The sequence below is a fragment of the Elephas maximus genome, chromosome 6 (assembly GCF_024166365.1).
Source record: "Elephas maximus indicus isolate mEleMax1 chromosome 6, mEleMax1 primary haplotype, whole genome shotgun sequence".
NCBI classification, from domain to species: Eukaryota; Metazoa; Chordata; class Mammalia; order Proboscidea; family Elephantidae; genus Elephas; species Elephas maximus.
In genome coordinates, this window is record NC_064824.1 from 36,396,402 (window position 1) to 36,418,522 (window position 22,121).

Here is a 22,121-nt window from a genome sequence, read left to right on the forward strand (position 1 = left end):
TAACTGCATAAAAGTTACCTGAGGAACTTTAAAAAATGTAGACCACACATCACTCAGGAATTCTGATTTAATTGTTCTGAGGTAGGGCTTTGGCATCAGTATTACATAAAAGCTTCTCAGTACATTCTAATGTGTATTGAGTGTTAAGGAATTGTTTTATATCCTCCAATATATTATTGAAAAGTTAAGATACATATAAGCTCTTCCTTTGCCCAAAGTAGCATTATGCTGACGTGTTATTTTAAGCCCAAATGGTAGATGGTCTAGCCAGTTGATCAGGCTCTGCTTTCTAGGTTGCTAATAGGAACAAGGAAACCCTGGTGGCATAGTGGTTAAGTGCTATGGCTGCTAACCAAATGGTCAGCAGTTGGAACCCACCAGGTGCTCCTTGGAAACTCTATGGGGAAGTTCTACTCTGTTCTATAGGGTCGCTATGAGTCAGAATCGACTTAACGGCCCTGGGTTTGGTTTTTCAATAGGAACAAAGGTGGTGATTTGACCTTCACTTGTGCCCAGTTCTAGCTCCCAACCCTAGAGCAGACCACCTGGATACTTTAGCCCTCAGTGTCTGGAATTATTATTTTAGCAGGATAAACTACCGATTACACATATTAGCGGCTGATACACCAGTTGAAGTGGAGTCAATTCAGACCCATGGCGACCTCATGTGTGTCACAGTAGAATTGTGCTCCATAGGGTTTTCAGTGAATGATTTTTCACAAGCAGATTGTCATTCCTGTCTTTATAGGTGCCTCTGGGTGGACTCGAACCTCCAACCCCTTGGTTTGTCGCCTACCACATTAACTATTTGCAACACCCAGGGACTTCAGCAACTACTATGGCAGTGGTCATAGGATTATGTTTTAATCTTAGTGGAAAGGTTAGCTTATGAGTCTTCAGGAGTGCTTGTTTTTAACAGTTCCATTTAATAGGTGTTTTAATCATTTTGTTTTACTTCCTTCTAAGGCATATTTTTGGTTAACATTATTTACACCTTTCTGCCATTTTTCTGTAGTATTCCTTGGCCTTTAATGATTATGCAATAACTCAGCTCATATTTCTTACTAACTTTGCAAATTTTAAATATTGCCTTGTCCTTTTAGTAATTTAACTATATAATTTCAAATTATTAAATGTATTTTATATGTTGATAGTAAATCATTTTATTTGATAACTTATTTATCAGCATATGCTAGTAGAAATTATTTAGCATTTTTATTTTCAAGTGCTTTTCACATTTTCCAACCTCTTCATGCAAATAAAGATCTTGTGATAATTGCCTTTATGATCTTAGGGCTACAATAAATATCTGCTTCTCCTGCTAAACAGTTTTGTTCCCTTATACCAAAAACCCATTGATCCATTGCCATCAAGTCAATTTTGACTCATAGCAACCCTATGGGCCAGAGTAGAACTGCCCCATAGGGTGTCCAGGTAGCAGCTGGTGGATTCAAACTACTGACATTTTGGTTAGCAGCCAGAGCTCTCTGTAGTTCTCACCACTACACCCCTAGGGCTCCTTGGAAATGATGTTGATATTGTTATGTGCCATCAAGTGGGTTCCAACTCATTGCGAGCCTATATGACACAGTAGAACTGCCCCATATTGTTTCCAAGATTGTAAATCTTTAGGGAAGCAGAGTGCTACATCTTTCTCCCAGTGAAAGGCGGGTGGATTTGAACCGCCGCCTTTTTGCTTAGCAGGTGAGCTCTTAACCATTGCATCACCAGGGTGCCTCTCTACCAAGTAGCAATACTGGTAACAGATTACCCTTAATATCTTTGCTGATGGAAAGCTCAGGATAAATTTATGCTTGGGTTATTTACTTGCGGTTGTACTATAGCTGAGCTTTTATTGTAAGCTTGTTTAAATCACTTTTTGAAATTGTTGAAATAATAAAAATTAAGTATAATCAGTTTTTTGGCATTCTAAACATTCTCAGAAAGTCAAATACAGAAAATTCAAGATATTGCTTTAAGCTTAAAAAATTAATGTTGGTTTTTTTATGTGTGGAACTCATAAGAAATACCTATAAAAATCAGTCAGGGAACAATTAAAATAAAATTTTAGTCAGAAATTTAAAAAAGAAAACATGTAGTTTAATTCAGAATCTATTGAATTTAAACATGAAACATTTTAATCTACCTTCTTCTTTATATGTTGATGTATTTCACCATGGAAAAGGTTTTTTGTTTTTGTTAGCTTATTCTTATATTTAATTTACAAGCAAAATCAATCTGGAAGAAGTATGCTCATTATACACACACACATGCATACACACAGAGAATGGCTTTTTTTAGTTTTCTGTTCTTTTAATCTTTGTATATGAATTTCTACAATGGGGCAGGTGGGACAGGTGCTGCTGGTCTTCTGTGAAAATTCTGCCTGATGCCTAAAGAATTAAAAGTTTATAAGAAATATTAAATCAGTTAGTCAGCATCCCTATCACATGCTGAAGGGACACCAGTTATTTTCTGGGTGGATACACTAGTTGCCCTGGATACTGACCTTTATCCTTCTCTAGGAACATATCTGTTTTGAGAGAGTCCAGCTTCAGTAATACTTTAATTTACACAACTAACCAAGCTGAACAATCACTGAAATATATGTGGGTTTAAATCAAAGGGGTTTTGTTAGAAATAAACACCATTAACCTTACTGAAATAACTTTCTTAATTTACCAAGTAGAAATATCAATTGTACAGATTTCAGAAAATTACCTAGGATGGCTGAGGCCTTTGGAATAACTAAGCTTGGATTTTGGTCTTTTTTTAAAAGCTGTTTATATTTTTCACTTTATATAGAGAAACATTTTCATAATTTCCACTTTATTCATTCATTTACACATTGTTTTGGCAAATATTTGATGAGTACATCAATGCACCAGGTATTGGGCTACTTGCTTTTGGGAATACAAAGATGAAAAATAAATTTCCTTTCATCAGATGCTAGTAATTCTATAGAAGAGGCAATGAGGCTATTTATGTTGTTGTTATTGGGTGCTGTCAAGTAGGTTCCAACTCATAGCAAGCCCACATAAAACATAACAAAACACTGCATGGTCCTGTGCCATCCTCATAATTGTTGCTATGTTCGACCCCACTGTTGCAGCCACTGTGTCAATCCATCTTATATTTGTATATATGCATGTGTATATATGTATATACATAAGTATACATGTATTATTAGGCTATTTATAATTTGTTCAAATTGGTATAATTCATGTTTATATAAACAAATGTGTTTAAGTATAGTGAATGAAATTATAAAATTTTAAATATGGTTTATTATTTAAATTGAGAATTTCAAAGGAAGTTTTGAAAGAATTACCATTTGTGGTTAACTATTGTCAGGTTGTCAGGTACTAAGTTATGTATAATAGAAGTGTCATTTAAATCAAAATACGTCATGAGACATAGGTATTATCCCCATTTCACAGAAGAAGAAACCAAGGCATAGAAATATTAAGAAAATCTTCCAAGTTTACTAAACAATATGTCATGGACCTAAATTTCAACCCATGTCTATCTCCACAATCTAAATTTATTATTTTCTGTCATAGCATTCTGATTCCTGAAAAGCAGTATATTCTATTTGTTGCTAAAACTGTTTTTGTAATTAAAATATCCAAAATATGGCATTGTCTTATTATTCATATGAATATATAAAGAGGTGTATCCAATGGCTAATCTGGTTGAGTTTCACAGAACCAGTAGGAAAATCATAACATTTAGAGTTGGAAGATAATTTTGAGTACAGGTCAAAATGCAGAATCTGAGACTGAGTAAGTTAATTACTCCAGATCATTCATTCAACTATTTAGAACCAGAGTCAGAAATTGAAACAATGTCATTTAACAGCAGTTTCAGAGTTATTTTCACATTTTTCTTGTCCTTAGTCACTTATATTTGGCAATGGTATTTCATCATGTAAACTTTCACTGTTGTATTCCCTCTGCTATTACATCTATATATTATAGTCACAGACCATTAAATTTAGGCAACACAATGCACCATCTTTATTCTGACAATCTTTATTCATCTAAGGTAGAGAATCAGTGCTCCAATATCCTATGGGATCTAGTAAATCACTGTGATATTAAATTAGATTAAGAAATGGTCCTCAGTTAAGATGATGTGTCACTATGGCCTAAGAAACATCTGCAAGGCCAAAGGAGTTATATGTGTCACAAAGCCCAATTTTGCTTTCAGTTGGGGTGGTTAAAGTATACTAAGTATGTGGTGGAATATGTGTCCTACACCAAAGGAGTAAGCACATCCAAGAATACGTGTTTTGCTGAGGACCTTGTAATGGCGTATACTGAATTCTGTATAAGAAGGGATGGGTTCCAAACCACTCTGAGTGCTCCTAAGAGTGCTGGATGATCAGAATGCTGCCTGGCTACCGGTATGCTGACTTGGCATGGTCAGACTTCCAGACTGCTTTACCCTATAAATGCAAATACACTCCTATGCTTTCTGTAGGTAGTCTTCTTGCTTTTCACCACATGCTAACCACAAGATGTGAAACCCTTGGATCAGGTAACTCTACCCTGATTGGTCAAACAATCACCCTCTTCATGTGTGCTTTAGTAACTCTCATCAAATTTAAATCCATTGGCAATACACGGACACTGTTGTTTTAGAGACGTACATAATCAGCTTATACATTTAAAAGTGTTTTATAAAACAGTAAGCATAAGATATTTCCTTTCTTCCATTCTCAGTTTCTAAAAATCTGTGAGCACACTGATTTTGCTTCTGGGAAGATGGAGTAGATGCTCACTATGTACAGCAAGAAATATGTATAAAACAAACACAAGAAAACTGTGAAATGTGGAAAGAAGATATCCCAGCTAGGGACCAAGGGATGACATGGCGGTGAGGTCTCTGAGTTTTATGATTGCGTCATATGTCCCAGACTTGGAAATGAAGAAGCTGGTAATCTGGAGATGCTAACATGCACAGATCAAAACAAACAAACGAACAAAAGAAGCCCCAATTAAAGCCTGCTGTCCATAGCCAAAATATCAAGATCAGGAGAGGCACAACCTGTCAAGGCAGAACATGTTTACACTAGAAATGCTCTATTCCGGCAAAACACCACAGAAAAACTGTGAAACACTCCATCCACACCAGGAAAGACAAAGTGAGGAACCTAGACTTCCACCCTTGCAAGCCTGTAAGGAGTTGTCCCAATACCCAGTCATGGAGTCAGAGAAGGACTAATAGGGAGCTAGGATTATCATCTCCTCTGGCTAGTGACATGAGTCCCTCCTACAACATCATTGGAGACCAAGTGGGAATCTTGGACTTGCACACCTGTCTGACTCTAATAAAGAGAAGATATAAACCAGAACTAAATGAAAATTTTAGAGCTAAAAATCACAGTGACAAAAATATAAAGTTCAATGTAGGGGCTCATCAGCAGAATGGAAGGGAAAAAGAAATAATCAGTAACCTGGAAGACGGAACAATAGAAACAGCGAAATCTGAATAACACAGAGAAAATAGACAGGGGAAAAAAAAAATGGAAGAGAGGTCCAGTGTCCTGTGGATTATAACAAAAAGATCTAACACTCATGTTAAAGGAGACCCAGACGGAGCAGAAAAGAGGGTGGAGCTGAAAAAGTGCTTGAAGAAATAATGGCTGAAAACTTCCCAAATCTGCCAAGAAAATTAAATCTACAGATTAAAGAAGCTAAACAAACTTTAAATAGAATAAACCCAAAGAAATTCATGCCAAGACACATTATAACAAAACTTCTGAAAACTATAAGCAAGGGAAAAACAACACTTTGCCTATAGGAAAAAGCAATTTGAATGACAAAGGATTTCTCAGAAATTATGGAGGCGAGAAAGAAGCGGCACAATATTTCTGAAGTGCTGAAAGAAAAAAAACTGACAACTCAGAATCCTAAACCAGGTGAAAATATCCTTCAAGAATGAAAAAGAAATCAAAACATTTTAAAAGAAAGAAATTTAAGAGAATTTTTGCCAGAAGACCTTCCCTACAAGAATGGCTAAACAAATTTTTCTAAGCAGAACAAAACTTGCAGAACAGATGGGGATAAAAGAAGAAACCTTGAAACATTAGCAAGAAAGAAAGAACACAGTAAGCAAAACTCATTTGTGTTTTCTAAATCATGTTTCATGGTTGAAGCAAAAAAACTAACCACTGTCTGATGTGGTTCAAAACGTACCCAGAAGGTATACTTAAGATAATTAGGGGAGGACAAAGTCATGCAAAGAGATGTAAAGTTTCTATGCTTCATTAAAACTGGTAAAAAGTTGACATAATAGACTAAGAAGTTATGTATATGTAATCTTATACCTAGAGCAACCACTTTAAAAGCTACTAAAAAATACACTCAAAAACATAATAGGTAGATCAAAGAGTTTTATAGGTATTTAAAAACAAAAAAAACCCCACTGTTGTCAAGTTGATTCCAACTCACAGCAACCCTATAGCGAAGAGTAGAACTGACCCATCGGGTTTCCAAGGAACACCTGGGGGATTCAAACTGCCTACCTTTTGGGCTGGGTACCTTTTGGTTAGCAGCTATAGCTCTTAGCCACTATGCCACCAGGGTTTCCTTATAGACAACATTATTTTCAAATAAATTTATATTGAAAGACAAAGCAACTAGAATAGCTAAAACAATTTTGGAAAAGGAAGAATAAATCATGAGAAATCAGTCTACTCTATTTCAAGACATACATAGGAGTGAGGTATTACAAAAATATATCTGTATCTATGTTTATGTCTATGTCTACGTAGCGTTGGCTCTAATAGAGAGTTTGGAGCCATAATTGACATTAAGCATTGGATATTAGAAATGAATATAATATTTTAGGTCCTCAGTTACTAATCTGCAAAATAATACTTAATGGTCTTAAGGTTTCAGTTCACTAAGATTTCAGTGAATATTCATGGTAACTTTGATTTTTCAAACAAAAATAAAAAGTTTAAATACCAAAAATATAAATCCTTTAAAAATTGTAACCAATCTGCCTTCTTTGGTTACACGGAATAGGCAAAAAATTAAGACATATTGTTAGAAAATTTACTTTTTTGGACATCAAAGCTGTTCTGTAAGTTTCAGAGTTAGGCTTCTGAAGGTTTTATAACATCATTAAAACTATAGTATCAAAGAAGAAGAGATACTATATAGATGTTGTTGTTAGGTGCCATCAAGTCAGTTCTGACTCAAAGCGACCCTATGCACAACAGAACGAAACACTGCCCGGTCCTGAGCCATCCTTACAATCTTATGCTTGAGCTCATTGTTGCAGCCACTGTGTCAATCAACCTCATTGAGGGTCTTCCTCTTTTCCGCTGACCCTGTACTCTGCCAAGCATGATGTCCTTCTCCAGGGACTGATCCCTCCTGACAACATGTCCAAAGTATGTAAGATGCAGTCTCGCCATCCTTACCTTTAAGGAGCATTCTGGTTGTACTTCTTCTAAGACAGATTTGTTCATTCTTTTGGCAATCCTTGGTATATTCAATATTCTTCGCCAACACCACAATTCAAAGGTGTCGATTCTTCTTCGGTCTTCCTTATTCATTGTCCAGCTCTAACATGCATATGATGCGACTGAAAATACCATGGCTTGGGTCAGGTGCACCTTAGTCTTCAAAGTGGCGTCTTTGCTCTTCAACACTTCAAAGAGGTCCTTTGCAGCAGATTTACCCAATGCAATGCGTCTTTTGATTTCTTGACTGCTTCTTCCATGGCTGTTGCTTGTGGATCCAAGTCAAATGAAATCCTTGACAACTTCAATCTTTCTCTGTTTATCATGATGTTGCTCATTGGTCCAGTTGTGAGGATTTTTGTTTCCTTTATGTTGAGGTGCAATCCATACTGAAGGCTGTGGTCGTTGATCTTCATTAGTAAGTTCTTCAAATCCTCTTCACTTTCAGCAAGCAAGGTTGTGTCATCTGCATAACGCAGGTTGTTAATGAGTTTTCCCCCAGTCCTGATGCCCTGTTCTTCTTCATATAGTCCAGCTTCTCGCATTATTTGCTCAGCATACAGATTAAATAGGTATGGGGAAAGAATAAAACCCTGATGCACACCTTCCTGACTTTAAACCAATCAGTATCCCCTTGTTCTGTCTGAACAACTGCCTCTTGATCTATGTAAAGGTTCCTCATGAGTGCAATTAAGTATTCTGGAATTCCCATTCTTCACAATGTTATCCATAATTTGTTATGATCCACACAGCTGAATGCCTTTGCATAGTCAATAAAACACAGGTAAACATCCTTCTGGTATTCTCTGCTTTCAGCTAGGATCCATCTGACATCAGCAGTGATATCCCTGCTATATAGATACATAGATTATACTATATAGATACATAGATTAGATGGATGGATGGACGGACGGAGGGACGGATGGACGGACGGACGGATGGACAGATGGATGGATGGAAGAGAAGGTGGAAAGAAAAGAAGACTACTTCATTAGTTTATGGAATAAACTAATTGATTCTATAAGTAGGAGAGAAACACTTGGTGTTCTAAAAAATGTAACATATCTCATATCCTTATGATTGAACTTATAATTAAGATTAGTCTTCAAAAAATTTCTTTCCTTTTGTTATCAAAACAGTCCATCTTATCAGAGCGTGTTTATATAGGGGAAAAGTATTCTGTGTCCTTCTCATTTTAAACATAACTCTTAGAACTTTGTATATCTGCCTGGGAACATACTCTGAAAACAATGTTGGATCAGGTTCCTAAAAGAATGTCAGAAGTAAGAAATGTCAGCAATTGCAATTCCTGGGAACATAAACATCTCTTTTGGAGGGGTTTGTGTCACTCAGGTAGCAGATACCTTCTAAGGAATGATTAACACTTACAGGGTAACTGCAGAGAGAAAGGCTATAATCATGCTGTCTTAGCACCTGTCAACATTAGTTATTGTTTCGGCCACTGGAAAAATAGAAACGACAGGAGAGATACAGAATAGAAATAAAAAGGAAACAGAATGAAATTACTATCTGTTTTCTTTTTTTGGCCTCATAACTAAATCACCTAAGAGTATTCAGTTGTATATCACTAAACATGGAATGTTATTCCTTAGCAGTATAAATGTTTAGGTAGAATAACCACATAAATTAATGTGACACTATAAATTTAGAAAAACACAGCCAATTATTTTATTTTTATCAGTACCAGATTTGAACTGTATGGACTTATATTTCACTCTGACCACATGTATAATAAAATAGAAAAATAATACCTAATTCTAACTTTGATTGAAGAAATTAAACATACGAATAAGCTTGTTAAACTTCAGCATTAACAAATAACTAAAACAGAAGAAGAAAAACATATTTTTCAAAGCACTTTTTTCTGACTCCTTTTTTACTATATTAAAAGAATCTGTTTCTTGATCTACTGATAAGTAATGGGTAATATAATATTTATAAGACAAACTAAGTGATGTAGAAATAGTATCTCAGCATTTTTCATTTCTCTACAAACATTTAAGCCCATAGGACTTCACGTGAAAAAAAAAAAAAAGGTTTTTCTGATCAGAACAAAGCTACATCCTGTGTTCCATTCTGAAGTGTCATAACCAGCATATTAAAGAATTTAAATTGAATGAACTAAATAAGCCTATTTGACTTTAACCTCTCATTATGGAAATGTACTTGACCAAAGAATAATTCCTGTGAATATTCAGCAGGAGATTATTCTTCAAACACACTTTGGGAAAGTTAGGGATCAGACTGAGTTTGTGACTCATGATGCTTTGGTTTACAAGAATCTTTCCCAAACCTCGAAATCAATTAACTTAAATATAGGTTGTTTCCTTTTCATTAAAGAAGACATACTCTTTCAAATATTTCAGATAGAAATGTCTAGCTTCTTTCAAGTCAGTCAGTTTCCAAAGGGATGGATGTTTTATCTCTCTATTCCTCCTCCTGCCCTCTACAATCACCTACTTCATCCAAGGGAAGAAACATGCAAACCATACAAAGGAAAAGCTCCTTTCAGAAATTGTTCCTTCTCTGTTCATTCCTTTTTATTGCATAGTTTCAGCATTTTTTTTTACTCCATAAATTAAACAATATTTTGCTTCTTTTCTTATATTTTAGGGTTGGTATTTTAAGCCTTTAATAGAATCTTTAAGCCTTAATAACTATTCTTTTTGCTTCCTATACTTTATTGTTTTTAATTCCACAGTTTTACCCGGTCACATGTTTGCACAGTACCTTGTACATTGCATTAAAAATGCAAAAATAAAGTGGAAACTATCAGTTTTCTTACTTATTTGAAAAAAAAAATACAAATTGAATGCATGCTTTATTGAATACCTTAAAATCTACTCTCAGGTCACACTTAAGAAGATTCTTGAAGGTTTCTAAATAATGGGATCAATTCAATAAGTAAGATGGGTAAAAATGTGGCCTCTATTTTCTCTATCATAACTGTAGACAGACCTGCCAAATAAGACAAAGCAGAAACCTGCTTGTCGATACCTTAATTGGCAAAGACATTTAAAATTTGCACATATCAATGCCTAGATTAGAATATGATATGGTAGTTCCTTAGAAAACACTCAAAGTTGCAAATCATACAGTCTCACCTTTCAATTTCACAAGTGATCTAAAAATGCATTCCTGTGCAACCTAGAAATACACTTCAATTACAAAAGTTTTGTATGTAAGGACTGCACATGAAGCCTTTCCATCAGAAGAAAAATATTCAAATAATCCATCCCCTTCTCTTAGCATATCTAAGTAAATTAAGTATGCTAATGACCCATTGAACAAATAATTGCTCATGAGGAGTTCATTTGAACATTTCTACCTATATTTCAATTTTATTTGTATTATTAAAAAGCCTCATACTGGTGCACTGTTGGTACTCTATGTGGAGTGTTGAAACATGTCTTCACTGTACTGCTGGACTCTTTAACTCAGTTTTGAACCCACTGATCACACAAATTGGCAATTGGAAGTCTAATAAGCACCCAGATATTCATGTTAATTAAAAAGATACTCAATTCAGTCAATATACATAAATTTACATATACAAATTATATTAATGTAATTGTTCAAGGTGAACAAAATAATAGTAAGGAATGGAGATAATAGGAAATACACACAGACACACACACAAACACACATGTATACATAAAAGAATCTGGTACAGAGAGATGAACTGAGCAGTAGAATTAACTCAAATGTCTAGACATTACTTTTTCAGTTAGGGAGGCCTTAGCTTCTTTGAGGATCTGAGAAGAAATCTCTAAAAGGTATCCTTTGACTTCCAAAACTGCAACTCAAATTAAGAATCTATGTATTAAGCATACACTTTTTTACCTATCATTTAACTAAGAAGATTTAACTAGGAAATAAAAAAGAAGGCCTGAACCAATAGGATACCAGAAAAATATTGGTCAACTTTTTTCAAGAATTATCAGATATAGAAAGGTTCCTAGAGTTTCTAAGACTTCTGTAATATTATTCTGTATGTGCAGAGTAATTTTTCAGAATTAATATTATTCATATGTCTTTATCAGAGGGAAATGCCTTCTTTCTAAACTTCTAAATAGAAGTCACATTGCATCTTTAACGTTTCCTAAAGGCAACAAAAAAAAAAAAAATTTTTTTTTTTTTAAAGGCAACAATAGACAAACTAGCTTCTTAGTAACAGCCTTTGTACCAACATTTTATGGTTATCTTAGTAAAACAACCCATTGATCATTTAAATTGTCAACTGAAAATTTAATAAGCATCCAGAAATAAAGGTTAAATTTTTACAAAATTCAATTCAAGGGCAAATAACTTATATTCTAGTTATAAAATGAGTAAAATACAAGAAGGAGTATGTAACACAAACAATACATAATTTAAAGCTAAGTTTCCGGTATTAACCATGACTAAATGGCAAAAGTGTTTGATAACTTTAAGAATCATTTGTCAGAGCCGCTGGGGGATAAATCCTTTATTAGGTATAAAAACAAAAACAGCTGAAAATCAATAGAAATGTAATATTCTTTAATTTTGTGAAAGTTAGTTGACGCCATTGTGAATTCAAAGAGATAGAAAAGATATTCTCTGTCCTCAAATCTAGTTGAGGAGATAAAATATATGCTTATTTAAAGAAAGCTACCAATACCAAAATTAATTATTGATATTTCAATTATGATTCTTAATATTTTGCACTCAAATGTTATATTCGGAAGAGAATTACTGTTACGAATGGAGGTAAGACAATTTTATAAATAATCTCATAAGCCTTTTTGCATTGCCCTGAAGTTTTTTGAAGTTTGGTATTCTTGAATGTAATCATTTTTATGAAACTAGAGATAATAATGGAGACTTCTGAATTGTCTGAATCCTGGTTTCAACTCACATGTATTAATACAGGAAAGAGAAAGGAGACATACATTAAAAAGCTTGTATGTCAAGTTTTGATATTATTTGTGGTGAAAGGAGAACACATGTTCTCTATCCTTTCTTATCTGAAGGAAGAAAAAAGAAGTTCCAAGGTATTCAATGTGTTCTTTACTATTTTTTTTTAATTTATTTAGTTACAGAAGAACTAGACAGAATTTTTTTCTTTTCAAAGGCAAAAGTAAGTAGAATTTATGAGAGACTACATAGCCTGTGTTCCCCTCTATGAGCTCTTTCCACCAACCATCTGCCAGTTTGTCATACATGGTGCCTTGCACGTTACTATGATGCTAGAAGCTGTGCCAACATTATTTCAAATACCAACAGGGTCATCCATGGTGGACAGGTTTAAATGGAACCTCCAGACTAAGACAGAGTAGGAAGAAAGACCTGGTGATTTACTTCCAAAAATGAGCTAATGAAAACCCTACAGATCATAACAGAATGTTGTCTGATATATTGCTAGAAGATGAGGCCCCTAGGTTTGAAGGCACTCAAAATACCAGTGGCTACAGTGATGGACTCAAGTACGCAATGACTGATAGATAGGGCAGGACTGGGCGATGTTTTATTCTGTTGTACAATGAGTTGCTATGAGTTAGAGCCAACTTAACAGCAACTAACAACAACAAAACAACAATGGTCTCTATAACGAAACTATCTGTATTCACTTTAATTAAAAGAAAGATTGGTAGGGCACAAAGGCAATAAGAGATTTGATAATGTTCACTCCATCAGGTATTAAAAAAAAAAAATAAGGCTTCAATTTAGGATTCCAGGAAAAGAAAAATTTTAAAAGAATTAAATGAATAAAACTTCCTCCTGCCCACTCTAGAGCTTATTTGTAAACTTTAATAAAAATTAACCAAAAACCAAACCCAGTGCCATCAAGTAGATTCCAACTCATAGCGACCCTGTAGAAGAGAATAGAACTGTCCCATAGAGTTTCCAAGGAGCGCCTGGTGGATTCGAACTGCCTACCCTTTGGTTAGCAGCCGTAGCACTTAACCACTACGCCACCAAGGTTTCTTAATAAAAATTAGAGCATACTAATTTAATAGATATTAATTTCTAATTTGAATCATAAGTAAACATCAAGTTTTTTCCTAATTGTACCATTTTAAATATACCTAAACAATGAGTACATACATTAAAACAGGAAGGCAAAAGGAATGCTGAAAGCAAAGAAAAAAATCATAACATACCACTGGACGGTTGTGAGAATAAAATGAAATACAAAGTGCCTGGCAATGTCTAGAGTGCTACTTAATGACTGTTAACTAGTATAGTGATGATCAGTTAAGTTGATATAACTCTCAGAAATCTTAAAAAAATGAGGAGGCTAGTGTATAAGGGGTTTAAAACAGCCAAAATGAAGGCCCTAGATTTTGCAAAAGTGTTAAATGATCTTTAAATTGATCACTTGTCTTATTAACAAAAAATATAACCTTTCTCTTAAATTAATTAGAAGTTATGTGAAGATATAGGTGAGAAGCCTATACACATGTAGTAATTTTTGGAATATTTGTCTAGCTCTCAGTCCCAACTAGAAAATATCTTGGTTTAGACAGGAAAGGGAATGGGAGTAACTAGGCATAATTTTTTCTAAATGTCAAAACAAATCATTTAAATAATATTTGTTAAGGATATATTACTTGACCAGCTAGAGTAACTAGAATTTTCACACACAGAATAGATTTGGGGGAAAGAAACAAAGCAAGTATTTAAAAAAATAAATTGAGGTGGATGAAAGATATGAAGAATTCTAAAAGCTTTTTCCACATTAGGTTATAATAGGAAATAACACCACATTCAGGACAATGATTTACTTGCTACAGACTGTTTTTCAAAACAGCCTTATTTAGAATTTCTAGGCTGCACTCTGGGGTGTATGCTTTTGTACCATATTCTTATAATCACCATGAAATTTAGGTAAGGAATTTGCACATCAGAAAACTAAAGTTTATAAAGGTTAAATCATTTGCCTAAAGTCACAAGACCTTTAATTGGAAAATATAGGCCAAGGATTTACATTTATGGTTCTTAAATCAAGGTTATTGTCTTGAGCACAAACTGAGTTTCATCAAGTCTGAGCTCATTGTTTCAACGCCCCCTAATCAGTCAAGTGTCTTGTATCAGTGCTATTCAAAGTAACTGCTCTACAAGGGAAGAGGAGTCTTTGTCAGAATGTAAATCCACACACTACTTCCTTCTTCAAGATGCTCATATATAATCATAAATACAGATAAAAATAGATATATAGATATGTATCTGTCTATATATACACAGACGTGTACATACATAAAAATCATACATATATACATACATATACATTCATACATAATATATAAAACCCAAAACCAAACCCATTGCCATTGAGTCAATTCTGACTCATAGCTACCCTATAGGACAGAGTAGAACTGCCCCATAGAGTTTCCAAGGAGCACCTGGTATATTCAAACTGCCGACGTTTTGATTAGCAGCCATAGTTCTTAACCACTACACCACCAGGATTTGCACACAATACATATATATATAGTTAATGGAATTAAACAGCGTGCTTAATAACAAAGATCAGGGTTTGGAAAGCTAAGGTCCCCTGGATGCTTGCCTGTTTTTGTAAGCAAAGTTTTACTGGAATACTGTCATGTCCATTCATTTACATATTCTCAACGGCTGCTTTAGCACTATAAGGCACTATAGTTGCTACAGAGACCTTATGACCCATGAAATTTTAAATATTGAGCATCTCGCCTTCAAGGAAATGTTTGCTTCTTATCCCAGACCTTCCTCCACACAGTTGAGAAGTGAGAAGCCTAGAGATCACTTTGTCCTTCAGGCACGCCCTGGTGTGGGGATGGGGAGGAGGATTTCTCCAGAGGCATAACCACCCAGACATACCCATGAAACCTGAGTTTTCTCAGTTGGCAAGGACTGTTCCTCCTCACAGGACAAGGGAGAGTGCTGACATTTTCCACCCGGTGCTGTTGTTGTTGGGTGCCATTCTACAGGGCCTAAATACCTGCAGTAAGGGTTCTCTAGGGGGCCTATAAGGACTTTTCACTAACTTTTCATTTGGAACCCATGGAAAAGAGGCTGAGGGGAGTGATTGGAAATGGGCCTGACTATGAAAGAAATCATATTCACCCCCACTCAGAGCTTCCTGGATTGCTTTGAAGACCCAAAAACGGAACAGAGGAGTTTTTTTCTTTCCCAATTTTCTCATTTTCCTAGGATTACTAACCAATTTCATTTCACATTTAAAAATATATATACATATAAATAAAAATTCCACCACTGCAAATCACTCTAACACTTTCAGACTAATTAATAACTAGGAGAAAATCCATTATTGTCTCTCCAGAAAAAACAGTTTTTAAGAGTTGAGCAGTTACTATGGTAGCAAATGTACCTGAAGAAAGTTTTTAAAATATTATCCACAATTTCCTTTTTCACTGAGTACATTAGTTATTCAATGGGGTTAGTCTACACAATTAATGATTTCAAAATCACATGATAAGCATATTGCAAGAACACCAAAAAAAAAAAATGTTTTCCAAATGTATCATTGCATAAATCTATAAACAAGAAATATCTGGTGAACTTACGTGTCTCTGGGACCCATCATATTCACATCTTTCAATTTTTCCTAGGCTGCCATCTGAGAAATACAGCTTCTCAGCGCGGTGGTCAATGGTGAGTCCATTTGGAGTGAGTATGTCTGTACTGACCACCACTTGAGCATTTTTCCCAGTCAGGGTAGATCTCATGATACTTGGATGCTGTTCATTCCAGTTGGTCCAAAACATTAAACTAATGAAAGAGAAAATTGTAATAACAAATTAAAATAGAATTTCATTAATTGTAAAAAACATTAGTAGAAACGTGGCAATGCCAAGGTATTAAAAAGAAGGAAAATTAATTGCCTCAGAGTTTATGACCCTTAAGGAAGTCTAGGTGCCAAGAGAAAATACGCATTTATATTTGTATGTATTGTTTCCCTTGGTTCTTAGATGAAACCTGGAAAATATTTCTAGAAAAAAAATTATCTGGTTCTTTCTCTCAAATAATAATTTAATTAAATTAAGCCACTTAGTTGTATTACAAGGATTTGTTTTTATCAAGGACAAAACAATTACCTTAAATGTTTTGTGAACTACAAATATACATTAATATTGCCGTTTAGTAGATTCTTGTGGTCATTTTGTACATTATTATTGTAGCTATATTTCTCTTTTTGATTCAAAATCTTCTTCCCTTTCCGGGTTTGCTTTTAAAATTCTGCATTCTCATTTTTATTATGTTTTACAGAAACAATATCGCTAGACTATTAATTTTCTTTACTTATTTTAACTCTCTTTGTCAATGGGATTTTTTAAAAATACATATTACAGTGTTGTTTCTGGGATTTTAGGGATTATTCTTAAATCTTTAATATCTGTTACTCATATAGGTTTTTCAGGATGCCTTCTATCAGCATCAAACTTTACTCTGAAGAAGCCATCAGAGTCTATGGAAGTCCTCAGGTCTGTGTTTCTAAAAAGTTTCTCTCCTGGAGGAAAGGAGAAGCTGCAGGGTTCCAGTTTCCAACCCCTGTTTTTACTAGAATAGTTCTTCTTTATCAGTAGGAATGTCCCTAAGAGTTTATTGAAAATAGTTTGTTGCTGTTTAGGATGAATGGACTGCGAAGGAAGAGAGGGAGGGAGAGAGAGAGGGAGAAAGGAAGGAAGAGAGCAAGCTGGGTAGGCTGTTTTAAGTACAGGCAGTCCCAGGATTACAAGGGAGATCGCTTCCTAACTGTGTGTTTAAGAATTTGTGTGGAAGTCAGAACAGGCTGTACAGTTCTTATTTAGCTTTATTTTAGTGCAAAAAAAGGAGCACTGGTGGAGCAGTGGTTAAGAGCTCAGGATACTAACCCAAAGGTCAGCGGTTCATATCTACCAGCCGCTACTTAGAAACCCTATGGGGCAGTTCTACTTTGTCCTATAGGGTCAGTATGAGTCAGAATCGACTCGACGGCAACAGGTTTGGTTTAGTTTTCTGGTTTAGTGCAAGAAGAAGATTGAACCCTTTCAATGATTTAAAAGCAGTACTTGCGGCAAATGGAGGTGATTATGATGAAGAATTTGTTGCATAGGGGTTGGCTCAATTATTTCTAAGTGAGGGCAAATTTTCGTAACATTGAAGGGTAAGTATGAGTTGTCTGCAAGTCAGAAGTTCATAACCCAGGGACTGCCCTACCTGAAAAATTATACTCAAACTGTACTGACAAAGAAAAAGTACTTAAAATAATATTTCACATTTATAGCAGGTGTACATATATCATTCCCATGTAAAATCATTTAAAAGCAATGTAGGTTTATAGCTAATAAAATCATTCACTATATGGCACATGAGGCTTGTGTAAGATGTTACTACTGGAGCATATTTAAACTCACAGCAAATATCTTTCTATTTGCTAATTAAGAAGCGTTTCCACCCATTGAGTAGAGCTGAGCCATCTATGCTCTTTGGAAAACAATTTCTTTCATTCTAGGGAATACAAAAGTTTTCTAAGTGAACAAATTTCAAAAGCATTCTATTCGATCAGTAAATTTGCAAAAAAGTAAGGTGACATTCCATCTTCTGAAAGTATGCAGTAGATTTAGCCACATGCTATGACTTTTAAAATGAAACAAATTATTAATTAAAATATTTTAAAAGTTATGCATATAATTTAATGCATTAAAGTCACAATTTATTATTTGCGATATTTCCCTAGATTTTTGGCTTTAGAATTATGCAATTTGAGAGGTATTAGTGTTTCTCTCGTTTTACCTCCTCATTTCACGGATGAGAAAAGAGAAGCCCAGAGAGGTTGAGTAACTCAAGTTTATACCAATAGCTAGTAACAGAGCCACATTTGAATTTGAATAACCTAACTTTCACCCAGAACTTATGATTTTATTTAAAAATTTCTGTTAATCAACTTAACACACAATGACTTATTGATACGTATAATGATAAAAATGTTTTTTATACTTTAAATATTAATTACATATAGTTTTCCAGTTAAAATATTTTTGGCATGTCTAATTTATAGTTCATCATGTATAAGAAAAAGTATAAATTTTAGCCTATGTAATAAATAATTGAACATAAAGAGCTTACTGATTAAAACTAATCATATATAATATCATCAATGATCTTCCTTTTGTTCAAGGTAGATTTGTGAATTACTTTGATCTACTCTCTTTTATTCTTATTGTAAGACATTTATTACTGTCCTGAGATTCTTCTATTTATCATCAGGATAAATGTAGCTGAACCAACAGTAAATGGCAGTGGTGTAGCAGAATGAGTTCTGCGCTGGGCATCAGAAGGCCATGTCCGTTGGAACTAATAGTCACAGGGCTATGTAAAGAGTTAATACATCTCTCAATTTTCACAATCTTCATTTATAAGATGAAGGTGTTCAATTAAGTGTATTAAGTCTAATCTCACTTCAAGCTCTGTACCAAAAAACCAAACCAGCTGCCCTTGAGTCAATTCCAATTCATGGAGATTCCACGTATGTTAGAGTAGAACTTTCTTCCACAGGATTTTCAATGGCTGATTTTGGGGGAAATAGATTTCCAGGCCTTTCTTCAGAGGGTCCTTAAGATGGACCCCAACCTCAAGCCTTTTGTTTAGTAGTCAAGTGTGTTAACTTTTTGTACCATCCAGGGAATTCTCTAGATCTATCAGTATTTAAATTTATTATTATTTTCACACTGAGTAACTCACGTAGTTCTTTTTTCTGACAAATGGTAAGGGTCAATTCTTATCAGTCATTTCTTTTTAGTCTTCACTTTTTCCTCACCACACCTTGAAAGAACTCTCCTATGTCTGCCAACAGAGAAGGCTAGATTGGTTTGGTTTTTGTTTATTTGTTTTATTTACAAACAAAAGAATTTTCTGGTAGTTAACCATACCATATTGTAAGACAGTGGAACAACCCAGATGTATTTTTTGTGTGTGTACTCAATCTGAGCTTTGTTCTTCAGTTTTTTATATATCTGCTTGACTTATGACATCCTAAAAAGGCATAACTGTATACCATTTTGTGTGGTCTTTTATTCTCTTAATACTGTAGCCTGAGCATTTTTTCTTGTCATGAATTCTTCACAAGTAGTATTTTAAAGGCCTGTACAATATATCATCAAACAGACATAGACTATTTAGGCTGTTTGCAGTATCTAATGTTGGAAATACCTCTGCAGGTACAGTTTGTTGGTTTTCTTTATATTTTGATTGGAGAGATCCCCAGTTGTTGAAATTATTTGGTTAAAGTATGAACACGTCTTTCAGGCTTCAATATGTGTTAATAGTTTTTTGGGTTTTCAACATTTTTTTTCAAATTTACTTTTTCAACCCACTAGGCATGAATGCCTTCTTCCCATATCTCTTCTAGCCTAGTATGAACTTTTCTTATTTTCCTCATTTAAATTTGTTTTTATTGGAACTCACAGTGGGATGAAACCTGTCATTCAAAGTTTCCAGATTTTAATTATTCATATTTGCAATACTCTCACTAAAAAAAAAAAATTATGAATTGTGAAATGACAACTTCAAACAAAAAACCTTGATTTTAAAGTTAGCTGTTTTTAAAATTAATATAGACTCTGATATTCCCTTATAGTGCAGAAATAAAAATGAGCTTATTCTCACTTTTGACATTCATCCAAGGCTAACACGTGTGGGTGGTCGTCCTCTGACATGGTGATGACTGCTTCCCTGTCGAAGGCTCCGAGCCGAGTCTGGTCCACTGAGTGTCTGGTGATGGATGAGGTAGTGGAACTGGTCCAGTACAACGTATCCCAAGCTCTGTGATAGGCAAGTCCTTCAACAGAACCCACATCTGATGGGAAAATAAAAGAATAAATTGACGTTTTTATTTACAAAAATTTGACATCTGGACTGAAAAGAAATTTTCTTTTTTATAATTATACCTATATATTATCTGCTGTTTTTTCACCAACTCTCAAGAATAAAAATATACAGTAACTGCAAAATCTACCATAAATGATACTGATAGCTGATTATGCACTGTAAAACTTAGCTGTGAACTGTTGCACATGTCATGGGAGCAGTTTTTGCAAAAAGATATCACAAAGAACACTGAATCTTGTCCTTCAAAAAGAACTCAAATAATTGCCGCTTTACTTAGGAAAATACTTATAATCTTTCTTCTGTATCTTAATAATTAATTTTCAAAAAGCATCCAGTATGCATCCAGTTAGTGGTGCTTTTGAATATGATATGTGACAGATGTCATTTAAGTACAATTATAATGTGTTTTTCTCTTGAAACTATAACTGAAGACATAAAGAAAAAGTGAATACATCAAAAAACAACAACAACAATATTAAAAACCCCAAATCTAACTCCGTATTTACAACTATCAGACAATGGTAGATATGTTTTAATAAGTTAATACTGCAAGTTCTTTGATTCTCTTCAACTAATGTGATTAAAAAAAGAAGAAAGGTAATGAAATTAATTGCCAGCTAAGGCATGCTTTAAAAGTTGTCAGGCAAAGATCAATGGTAGTGCACAGATTTAATACATACAAGCGACAATGTGAAAAACATGAGTAATTATTTCCTAAAATTGTGTTCTCAATTACTAGGCTAACATAGGGTAGTTATTTATTTGTTTATTTATTTGTTATAGAAGTACATGAGTACATATTTAAGTATAAATAAATTATGATACTTCTCACTTTACATTACCAGTTTTTATCAGTTATTATTCTTAGAATATTTTCTTTTGTAGTAAGAAATGAACACGATAACAAAACACAGACCTTTGTATTGTTTTTCTCTCAAGTAATCTCTAAAAGGAATTATTCAACACTTCTAATAATAGATAGATGAAGGAGCTGTTTTCATGTTTAAGAGATAAATTTTTAGATTAGAGGTCAATACACTTTAGTGGGAGTGCAAAATTAAAGCCTTTTAAGCCAGGTTTTTTTCATGTGATTAAATATTCCTGTTTGTTCTCCATAGGCAACACAGAAAGATCCTTTAATTGCCACCAGGGTTTCCAACAAACTGTTAGGTATCATTTATTTAGGCACTGTATTTCTGCTAGAAATTTTGCTAACTACTTTGCATACCTCATTTTGTTTTATGGATAAATCTAATCTGTGAAGTTTCTTTCATTGTTTCTCTTTTCTTAAGGAAATTGATACCTGTGGTCATGAGCCTGGTGTTATAGCAAGATTTTTAATTCAGGTCCAACTGCTTTTGAAAGCCTATGTCTTAATAGTACTACTATTTAGAAATGGTACCTGGGTGATGCAAATGGTCTGCTCTAGGTGACTAAACTAAAGTTTGGTGGTTCGAACCTATGCAGCACTGCCATGGAAGAAGGACCTGGGAATCTGCTTCCACAAAGATTACAGCCAAGAAAACCCTATGGAGTAGTTCTAGTCTGTAACACAAGGGGTCACCATGAGTTGGAATAGACTCGTCAGTAGCAAGTATTTAGAGATAGGTTTGTGGCATCTATCACTTTTTTTGAATCTATTCCAAATTGAAACCAAACAAATGATCCATTAATACCAAGTCATCTGGCTCTAGGTAAATTAAATAACCATGAGTAGCCTCCTCTCACACAGTCAACAGGAAGATATTTACAAGGAATTAATGAAGGTGAAATAACGGAAGAAAAATTA

General features: G+C 34.4%; 1 protein-coding gene across 1 annotated transcript in view; it reads right to left on the reverse strand.

The window, feature by feature from the left end:
* The window catches only part of LRP1B (LDL receptor related protein 1B), a 1,748,032-nt gene that overhangs the window by 360,548 nt on the left and 1,365,363 nt on the right, over positions 1-22,121 (reverse strand). Inside the window, exons 42-43 of the mRNA XM_049888441.1 lie at positions 20,111-20,300; positions 16,030-16,234 (exon numbers count right to left, since the gene is read on the reverse strand). Of these exons, the coding sequence (XP_049744398.1) occupies positions 16,030-16,234; positions 20,111-20,300 (395 nt within the window). The remainder of the gene's footprint in view (positions 1-16,029; positions 16,235-20,110; positions 20,301-22,121) is intronic.